This window comes from Gekko japonicus, unplaced genomic scaffold (genome assembly GCF_001447785.1).
Source record: "Gekko japonicus isolate JY-2015 unplaced genomic scaffold, Gekko_japonicus_V1.1 scaffold915, whole genome shotgun sequence".
Taxonomy (NCBI): domain Eukaryota; kingdom Metazoa; phylum Chordata; class Lepidosauria; order Squamata; family Gekkonidae; genus Gekko; species Gekko japonicus.
In genome coordinates, this window is record NW_015173149.1 from 370995 (window position 1) to 381368 (window position 10374).

At 55.4% G+C, this 10374-nt stretch overlaps 1 protein-coding gene across 1 annotated transcript in view; it reads left to right on the forward strand.

Moving 5' to 3' along the window:
* The window catches only part of LOC107119764 (zinc finger protein 282-like), a 21779-nt gene extending 19937 nt beyond the window's left edge, over positions 1-1842 (forward strand). Inside the window, exon 7 of the mRNA XM_015422346.1 lies at positions 888-1842. Coding sequence (XP_015277832.1) covers positions 888-1609 — 722 coding nt within the window. The 3' untranslated portion in view covers positions 1610-1842. The remainder of the gene's footprint in view (positions 1-887) is intronic.
* Positions 1843-10374: the final 8532 nt, after the last annotated feature.

The window sequence follows — 10374 nt, forward strand, 5'->3', positions numbered from 1 at the left end:
GATCTCCTGATGGCCCCTGGTATTTCTGGCCACTGTGTGACAGAGTGTTGGACTAGATGGGCCTTTGGCCTGACCCAACATTGGCGTCTCTGGTGTTCTTATGTTAATAGAATAAAATGGTGCTTCGACCACGGAACGGCAGCTGCAAACGGAAATGCGTTTGCACTCGCCCACTCTCCATTCTCTTAAAAACTATGATTCGGTTCTAATCTGAAGAGGAGGTAATCCCGCCATCTGTGCACTTGAAGCACACCGTTTTCCTGCATTCCTCTCTGATCCTGCAGCTCGTTCTGACCCTCATAGGACTGGAGTGGGGGAAGAGAACCCCAGATGGGCCCTGCTGGATCAGACCAAGGAGGGTCCTTCTTTCTCTACCTGCTCTATCCCATGCATAATCTTATAAACCTCGATCGTGTCACCCCTCAGCCGTCGTTTCTCCAAGCTAAAGAGCCCCCCAAGCGCTTTAACCTTCCTTCCTAGGGAAAGTGTTCCGACCCTTTGATCATTCGAGTTGCCCTTTTCTGCGCCTTTCCCAATGCTATAATATCTTTTTTGAGGTGTGGTGACCAGAACTGTACACAGTACTCCAAATGAGTTTGCTCCATCGATTTATACAGGGGGCACGATGATACTGGCTGATCTGTTTTCAATTCCCTTCCTAATAATCCCCAGCATAGCATTGGTCCTTTTTATTGCAGTCGCACACTGTCTTGACATTTTCAGTGAGTTATCTACTACAACTCCAAGATCTCTCTCTTGATCAGTCTCTGCCAGTTCAGACTCCAAGGTCTCTCTCTCTCTCGGTCAGTCTCTGCCTGTTCGGTTTTCGTGGCATTGGACCTTCCTGCACCCTCTCAAAAATTGTCCCCCTTCCTTTCTCCCTATAGCCGACGACAGGGGCCTGCTTCCTATTGAGGACCCCCAACCAGAAGACCCCGCCAACCCGCCCCTGCTGCTCTTCTTCCCGGGCGGATCGGTGGCCCCCATCTGCAACGGCAACATCGGCGAGAGCCAGCCCCTCTCCAGCCTCCACGGCTCCTGCGTTGGGGGCAGAGCCGGCGGGAACGACCCCAGCTCTCCCGCGGCGACCGCCGAGGCGGCGATGGACCGGCCCCACACCTGCCCGGAGTGCGGGAAGACGTTCAGCCTCCTCCTGAGCCTGCAGATCCACCAGATGAACCACCAGAAGAAGAAGCGCTACGAGTGCGCCTACTGCGGCTTCGCCTTCGGCTGCCCCTCGGAGCTCCTCCGCCACGAGATGACCCACACCAAGGAGAGGCCCTACAAGTGCACCGTCTGCGGGAAGGGCTTTGTGCGCAAGCAGCACCTCATCCCCCACCTGCGGCTCCACACGGGCGAGAGGCCCTACCACTGCACCGAGTGCGGGAAAGACTTCATCTGCAAGCACCACCTCCTGGAGCACCAGCGCACCCACACGGGGGAGAGGCCCTACGCCTGCGCCGAGTGCGGGAAGACCTTCCGGCGCAAGAAGTCGCTGAAGGACCACTTGCACATACACGGCCCTGGGCAGGGCCCGACGGACTCGGCCCAGGGGCACCCGGACGAGCCCCAGAACGTCACGGACCTCAGAGCAGAAAGCGCCAGGTAGCAAAGAGCGGGGTCCTGCTCCCGTGTTCCCCAAAGAAGGCCACGCTCCCGTGGCCAGTCGTTGCTCCAAACTCAGAACTGGCTGGGGGAAAAGGTGGCCGGGGGTACAGCCAAAATAAGGCGGAGCTCGCTGGGCCTCATTTCTCCTGCTCCTCCGGGGCCCCAGGGAGGGGTTATGCCCGGCAGCCAGGGCTCTTTTTGTAGAAAAAGCCCAGCAGGAACTCATTAGCATAATAGGCCACACCCAATAGCAGGAACTCATTAGCACATTAGGCCACACCCCTACAGCAGCACTCATTAGCATATTAGGCCGCACCCCCATGTTACCAGAAGTGTGGTCATCCAGCCACACCAACCTTTTGCTTCTTATTCTGTTTACCTTGTTTGTTGTCCAAACCCAGGGCCTTTTTTTGGAGCAGGAACTCCTTGGCATGTTAGGCCACACACCCCTAATGTAGCCAATCCTAATGAGTTCCTGCTGTTGGGTGTGGCCTGTTATGCTAATGAGTTCCTGCTGGGCATGGCCAGCTCGGGAGCCAGCCGGAACTCCGTTCCTGTGCGTTCCTGCCCAAAAACAGCCCTGCCCGGCACTAAAGCCCACCCCCCACGAATGGAAGCCCCACAGAGGCCCTTTCTCACGCTGCTGCCTCTCTCGTTCTTTCTCATCTGTCTGGTCCCGTTTCCCCTGTCGGGTTGTTGTTCTCGACCCAGTTCAGAAAACTCTCTGTGAATGCAAGCCCCTTTGCCATCAGCTCGCGTGGACTGTGTGTGTGCTGGCAGGGTCCTTCTTTTGTTTTCACTTTTTCCGTATGGCACTTCGTGGCTTTAGGCACTTTACAGTAATAAAGAGGATCGTCTGCCAGTGTGACGTTCTAATGCCGGCGGTCAACTGACCAGGGTCGTTTTTGGTTACACTGCCTGTTATTGAGTACGGGGTCCCTGCGGACGTCATGGCGTCCTATCAACACCTTCCCTGGCGCCTGCCAAGTGTTGGGGGGAGGGGGGACCCAAGAGGGAAGAAGATGAGATTGGATCAATACCCCATCCCCTTCACTCGGAGTCTCAGAGCAGCTTACCAACTCCTTTCCCTTCCCCTCCCCACGACACCCAGTGAGGTGGGTGGGGCTGAGAGAGCTCTTTCCAGAACTGTCTTTGGGAGAACTCGTGACTGACCCAAGGTCACACCAGCAGCTGCATGTGGGGGAATCAATCCCGGTTCTCCCAGATTAGAGTCCGCGCACTTAACCAGGACACCAAACTGACTGGATTTATACCCCGCCCTTCACTACCCAAAGGAGTCTCAGAGCGGCTTACAAACTCCTTTCCCTTCCCCTCCCCACAACAGACACCCGGTGAGGTAGGTGGGGCTGAGAGAGCTCTGACAGAAACGGCTCTTTTTTCAAGGACAGCTCTTATCAGAACTACGGCTTGCCCAAGGTCATCCAGCAGGTGCAAGTGAAGGAGGAGTGGGGAATCAAACCTGGTTCTCCCAGATGAGAGTCTGCACACTTAACCACTACACCAAACTGACTTTTACACAGCTTTGGAGAATAAAAAACGTCACCTAAGCTTCCAGTTTCTCATGCCAGCAGTGTGAAGTTCTTAAGAAGAGATTGGATTTATACCCCACCCTTCACTACCCAAAGGAGTCTCAGAGCGGCTCACAAACTCCTCTCCCTTCCCCTCCCCACAACAGACACCCAGTGAGGGAGGTGGGGCTGAGAGAACTCTGACAGAAACGGCTCTTTTTCAAGGACAGCTCTTATCAGAACTAAGGCTTGCCCAAGGTTATCCAGCAGCTGCAAGTGGAGGAGTGGGGAATCAAACCCGGTTCTCCCAGCAAGGCTTCTGATTAGCCGCTGGAGACTTGACTGGCTCTGCAGGCTTAAAAAAATGCTGTTTTGGCAGCAGCTGCTACCACAGCACAAGTGTCTTCACAGTGCGATTGAAGTGAAGCTGCGGCAGCCATTTTGTGGCTGCACCCACTGTGCTGTGCCAGAAGTTCAAAGGTGCCCAGAGGCTGAAAAGGTTGGGGACCAGTGGTCACACCAGTGCTCCATCTGGTCCAGCATCACACAGTGGCTCTGGAGGGCCAGCAACAGGGCATGGAGGCCGAGGCCTTCCCCTGAGAAGAACATCAGAAGAGCCCTGCTGGATCAGACCCGGGAAGGTCTATCTAGTCCAGCCTCCTGTCTCACACGGTGGCCAGCCAGTCCCTCCGGAGGGCCAGCAACAGGGCAGAGAGGCCGAGGCCTTCCCCTGAGAAGAACCTCAGAAGAGCCCTGCTGGGTCAGACCAGGGAGGGTCCATCTAGTCCAGCCCCCCGTCTCACACAGGGGCCAACCCGTTCCTCTGGAGGGCCAGCAACAGGGCAGAGAGGCCGAGGCCTTCCCCTGAGAACTCCAGAAGAGCCCTGCTGGATCAGATCACTGAAGGTCCATCTGGTCCAGCATCCCGTCTCACACATTGGCCAACCAGTTCCTCCAGAGGGCCAAGAACAGGGCATGGAGGCCGAGGCCTTCTCCTGATGTTGCCTCCTGGCTTAGTGCCTCTGGATGTGGAGGTTTCCCTCAGTCACCACGGCTACTAGCCACTGATAGAGTCCTCCTCCATGACTCGGTCTAACCCCCTTCTAAAGCTGTTTGTTACTGTGGCCATCACGACATCCTCTGGCAGCGAACGCCACACTTTAATCACTCTCTGTGTGAGGAAGACAAAATCAGGCCAGTCGGACTTTTCTTAACTTGAACATCGGGGGACTGGCGATGCCAAGCGTTCTGTGAGCCAAACGCAAGCATCGTCTTTCCACAGCTGAGCCAAGGGCACAACGGGACTGACACACGATGCCTCTGCAGGAACCGACTGCTCAATGTCCAAGCTATTTTGTGCTCCTTGCTGCCAAAGCCACAGAATGCCAAACCTCCTCCTGGCTGGAGCCGTTAGCCAGAAGGGTTACTAGGAGAGGCAATCAATTGGGTGGAAGTTTGTTACAGAGAGGGAAGCAGAGGCCTGAGGGGTTTCTGGGGTCTCCTGTGGATTTGCTGGTTTTATTTTGCAGGCATGTTGAGTTGCCGATTATGACGCCTGCCTCTTCCACAGCCTGCAAAACCCCCTCTGCACTGTGGAACAAGATTCTCCCATTCCCCCTACAGAAGGGGTGCCCAGTGTGTTGTCCGCCAGCACCTTTCTTGCTGCTTGTGTTTTCAAAGCGGGTGGGGTCAGGTGGGGTTGTCGCCCAGCAAGGCTTCTGACTGGCTGTGTAGATTTTTTAAAGAACACTGCTTTGACAGGAACTGCCACCACAGCACGAGGACCCTCACTGCCACCATGCTGCGTCACAATTCTGAAGGGGCCTGCAGGCTCACAAAGTTTAGGGACACCTGCCCTACAAGCTGGCTAGACTGGCTCATTTGTTCAGGTTTCAGCTGGGCTTATGCTTTCTGTGGTCCCATTTTATCTCAATTTCTCCAAACTTATCAACATAAAAATGTAACCCAATTTATCAGGAGGTTCCGGAACTTGGAACTTTGCACCAGAGCTTGTTTGACAGAGCCAGTTTGGTGTAGTGGTTAAGTGTGCAAACTCTAATCTGGGAGAGCCGGGTTTGATTCCCCACTCCTCCACTTGCAGCCGCTGGGTGACCTTGGGCAAGCCATAGTTCTGTCAGAGCTGTTGTCTCAAGGACAGTCCTCCAGAGAGCTTTCTCAGCCCCACCTACCTCACAGGGTGTCTGTTGTGGGGTGGGGTGGGAAAGGAGTTTGTAAGCCGCTCTGAGACTCCTTTGGTTAGTGAGGGGTGGGGTATGAATCCAATCTCTTATTATTATTATTGCACTGAGACATTATTTGGAGTATTTTACTTCCAGGGGTCACCCTGAACTTGAAAGCATGTCAGCAAAGGTACAGGTTCTGAGAATTGGAGCCAGTTGTGAACTGAAACAATGGGTCGGGGCGGGGGTGGGGGCTGAACAAGGAAAAAACGGAGGGCACACAAGGACTCACACTCCACCAGGAGCTAAGGTTGAACATCTAGAAGCTTTATTTAAACCTTTTACATTAAGTAAGAAGAATCACAACATCAAAATCCGGAAATGTTGCTAACGGAGACAAGTCATTAAGTATTACAAGTCCGAGAACAGGAGAGAGGGAAGGAACAAAAAGGCAAGACGTAAAACAAGCTATGAACCGGCCCAGCTGCGGCAAGGCATGGGCTCTGAACTCTCTCCCCGCCCCATCCCCGCGCCCCCCCTGCATAATTCAATACTGCCGAACAGATGGCCACGGGGGATGTCTCTCCGGGTGCTCGTGCACATCTAGCGCCAGAGGAGCAGCGGGGGAGGCCTCGCCGGATCTCCACAGCCCCTGGGGCACAGGAAGCCCTTTGGACCGCCGGGGGAGCAGCCCCCCTCACGCTTTGCCTCGTGTCCCCCTTCCTACTCGACCCGGAGGAGGAAAGGACAGGTGAGCTGCCCGCCGCAGTCAGAGATTTCAGGCCTGCCAACTGCTTCCTGCCTACGTTGGCCTTTCCTCTTCCCCTGGGTCACATTCCTTTCTCGTGTACCTCTGCTTAGAGAGAGAGAGAGAGAGAGAGAGAAAGAAGCAGCTTGAGGTAGGGGAAAAAACCAAGGTTCTCAGAAAAGGACTGACAAGAGGTGACAGAAGGAAACCTGGATAACCAGCAGCACCCCCTAAGTAGCAGGCCATGCCCCAGAGCAAGGATGCACACACCGCTTTCCAGACCCCCGTAGGAAACGTGCCGGGCAGACCGCTTGGGAATCTGCCCTCAATGGGAGGAGGCTCAAAAGTGGAACTCCGTCCCATAAAGCACGGAAGACTACCAAGAAGCACGCTGGGCCCAAGACCTTTCAGCACTCCCCACCCTCCACTGCCCCATGACTCCGCCACATCGTGGTCTTGCCATGCACACCTCTTGGACTGCACAGTGCCCCGTGGATGCCCCGGGTGTACCTGGGTGGCCTTCGCCAGGCCAAGCCTTAAGAAGAACACCAATCTCTGGCATTTGGTAACTCGCTTCCTGCCTGCCACGTGGGTTAGGAGGAGAGGAGAAATCCTGGGAAACGTGGATGGAGTTGCCGCGGGGACCCTGCCCAGCCAAGAGCAAGGGATACAAGCCAAGGAGCTGCTCGTAAGCCAGCCCCACCCGGGGGTACACGACTGAAGGCCAGGCCGGGCAAGCGACACGGTGGAAGATGGACATACGCACATCTTACTCTCGTAAGGCCAGATTCAGGTGGGGAGCCATGTTGGTCTAAAGCAACAGAAGAAAGTCAGGGTCCAGTGGCACCTTTAAGACCAACAAAGTTTAATTCTGGGTATAAGCTTTCGTGCGCACAGAATTAAACTTTGTTGGTCTTAAAGGTGCCCCTGGACCCCAACTTTGTACTCATAAGGCCAGCGATGGGAAAAATCGGAGATTTCAGAGGGGTCCCCCCCCTTGGGTGGAGGGATGCTGGCGGTGGTCAGCACCAACTGGCCAGCTCCCATGCTGTCACCAGCACGCCCCCCCTTCCTTCCAGGGCTTTTGCAACTCTTTCAAAGGCTTGAAATCCTCTGGGTGGTGGCATGGTCGAAGATGCCCTCTTCGGAAGGGGCGGGGTGGGGCAGAGCAGGGGCATGTGTGTCTAATGCGTTACTCTTAAAACCCTGCCCACCAAAAGGAGAACCAAGTATCTTTGGGGCATGGGGGGGGGGGGGAGAGAAAGGAGTGCAGGCTGCGGCCCAGGGAGACACAGTGGCCTGAGCCCATGTTACAGGGGCCTTTCATTCCAAAGAGGTTTGCTTCGCAGGAGGAGCCTTGGCCCCATTTAAGTGCGTCCCACTAACAGGGGATGGGTGCTGTGGCCCTTGCGCCCACCTGGCCCAGGTGACGGTCCCGAGCGCTGCTCAAAGACACCTAGTCAGCCCTTATGCATCATACGCTACGTCTCTAGCCCCTGTCGCACCCCGACTGCCACCCCAGCCATACCAAGGCAATGCTCAGAGGCAGAGGCAGAAACTTCCCTCGGTCCTAGTTGAGGCAATCGTCACTGGCCAATACCCCCGGATGCAGTGGTTTTCCCAAGCTTCCTAGGGCACGTTCCAAGGAGATGATACCACTCGCAAGTGACCCTGACCAGGTTTGCTATCGCTCTTCTTTCAATCGAGTAAGCTAGAATACACGCAACACTCTTCCGCGACGATGCACAGCAACAAAGGTGTACAATAATGCGTGGGTGGCCTTTCAAAGAGATGTGCCTGTTTTGGGTGCTCTCCTCTAAGCAGTCCCTGAGCTGCTATGAAGGATACGCCAGATCTCCTTGGGATACAAGCAGAAAATCCCGGCTACAGGCGCCTGCCTGGCTTTTCCACACGCAACGCTACAATCACCAGCAGGCTCAGCAAGCTGCACACCTAAGTCTCATCAGTCCACACAAACACCACAATCTTCTTTCCACCACCATCTTCTCAGACGTACACATAACCGGCTGCTATCCAGCTTGGCCCTCTCCGAGTTCCAGTGAAGCGTGATGATCCGGAACTTTCCAACATCACAAATGTCCGCACTGAGTGGGCGACTGACCCACCCTCAAAGAAACCTGCGGGCTCTGTCGACCACCCCCTCAACAAATGGGGAGAAATTTGGGTATCTGCTGCCCCAAAGTGGGTGGGCACTCCGGTCAAACCCCATCAGGCACCTGCCAAGTATCTCCTACATCTTGGGTCTCCGGTGCAAACCTGCTGTTCTCCATCCAAGCCAGGAAAGAACTCCACACAGTGCAAAGAATGGTGGTTTCGGCACATCGTGTTCACAAGAGCATCCAAGCGGTGCCTCCCCACGCCAAAGAATCAACATCTGGCACAGACCACTGGGAGATTCTCCTCCCAGGTGCAACTGACATGCTCCTGCACCACTCTACAGCTACGGACATTTCTCACGATTCCTGAGCCAGCATATCAGCTCCTCTCCCGCAGCGTTTCTTACTTCCGATCCCTCCGAGTGAGGTGGACAGAGACCAACCGGGGCTTGAGACCTTTACGGGAACTGTAGTATTGACATGCCACTTTCAAATCCAAAATTGCATTGTTAAAAAAAAAAAATCCCCATTGGAAACCGAAGCTGGGGCTAAGTTGGCCCTAAGTGTCTCTGGATCTAAAGCTAAACACAGGCACTGTAGGACACAGAAGCGCCTCCACCGCCCCCTGGGCCAGCCGGCCGGCCAGGACTCCGGGGACAGCTTTGCAAACGGCCGCCACGGCCAAACTGATAAGTCGCAGTCGAGGAATAACTGGGTTGATGGGGAAAAGGAGGAGTTATTCACCCTTTCACAAGACACTTAGCCACTTTTTATTAATGCGGTCACAGAAGATATAAAGTGCAACATTATTTGACCACCTCTGCCTGACAGACTCGGATGATAAACCCTCAGCAGGGCCTGCACATCTATGGCCCGCGGAGCAAACCAGGGGACTGAGACCACCAGCCAGGAGCAAAACCACTCTCCGAGTCCCCTGGTTTTGGGACAGTGAGACAGGAACTGAAGAGCCAGAATTTTAACACCTGCCTGCCGTCAGACCCCTCCGCTCAGGGAATATATGCCAAATATCTCAGCTTCCACTGGCCTTCCCGCAAGACTTTTCCCTGCCGGCAGGCACGTGGCACACCTGCCATGCTAAGGCGGCCCGGTGGCCCCGTTTCAGAGCACAGGCATGCGTGCATTATTGCTTCAGGAACATGCCCCCATTAAATGGGGACACCTAAACAAATTTTCCTCCCCTCTCTGATCTAGAGGCGAAGTTGACAGACCGGGAGATCTAAGCTGGTGTTTTGAGAATACGGGGAGTGCACATGAAGCGTGAGCCAAGGGATAATGACAGACATCGGGTGGGTGGGTGGGTGGGGGCGGGAGAGACACAGGATGGATGCTGACAAGCGTGGGGGGGGGGGGGGGGGCCCCGGCCCCCGAGCTTGCAGGAGACTCCTCAAGCCCCCCAGGGGCAGCTGTGGTGTTAGGCTAGCCACAGACCTTTCCAGTTCAATGCGCCACTTGGCTAACGGGCGTGCAGAGCACTGTCTGGTCCGACCTGCCAGGAAACGGGGCCTTGTGGATGACGGGGTCGACCCGCGACAATCTGATACTTCAAAGTCAAGAAAAATGGCACCCTCTGGGGGACGTCCTACGCGGTTTGTCCTACGATGCCCCAAACTCACTGCCCAAGGCGGTTTCCTGGCGGTCGAGGCACTCCCGAACCAGGCTCCTTCATGGCTTGCAAGACGAGACGCCGCCATATTGGTTCCTGAGTGACAGGAGAGGTCAGGCCAGGCAGGGCAACTGGAGGGCAGTGAATGATAGGGGGGGGGGGGCCAGGCCCGGGGAGGGCGGAGATGGCACAGGAAGGAAGGGGGGAAGGGCGGATCCTGCAGGGTCTCACTAGCCGGGGCGCGGCGGGTTGGCAAGAGCAAATGGGGAGGAGGGAGACGGCCGGGGGGGACGACACAGACTCTTCCCGGTGCGAGAAAAATCTGCAATTGCGTCATCGAAAGTTTCGAGGATGTTCCAAAGAGGAAGACGAGATCGGGAGATTTCGCAGGCCGGTTTGATGCAAAGGAAACCCGTTACCGTTTCAAAAGCCATTTTTTATTAGAAATCATGCAAACTTCAATATAAAATCCCCAACGAGAGCAACGTGTCAGTGTGTGTGTGAACGCAGAGCTCGGGCGAAGGTCGCCAAAAAGGATCCCGACCGAGGGGGAAGAAGAGTTCTCTTC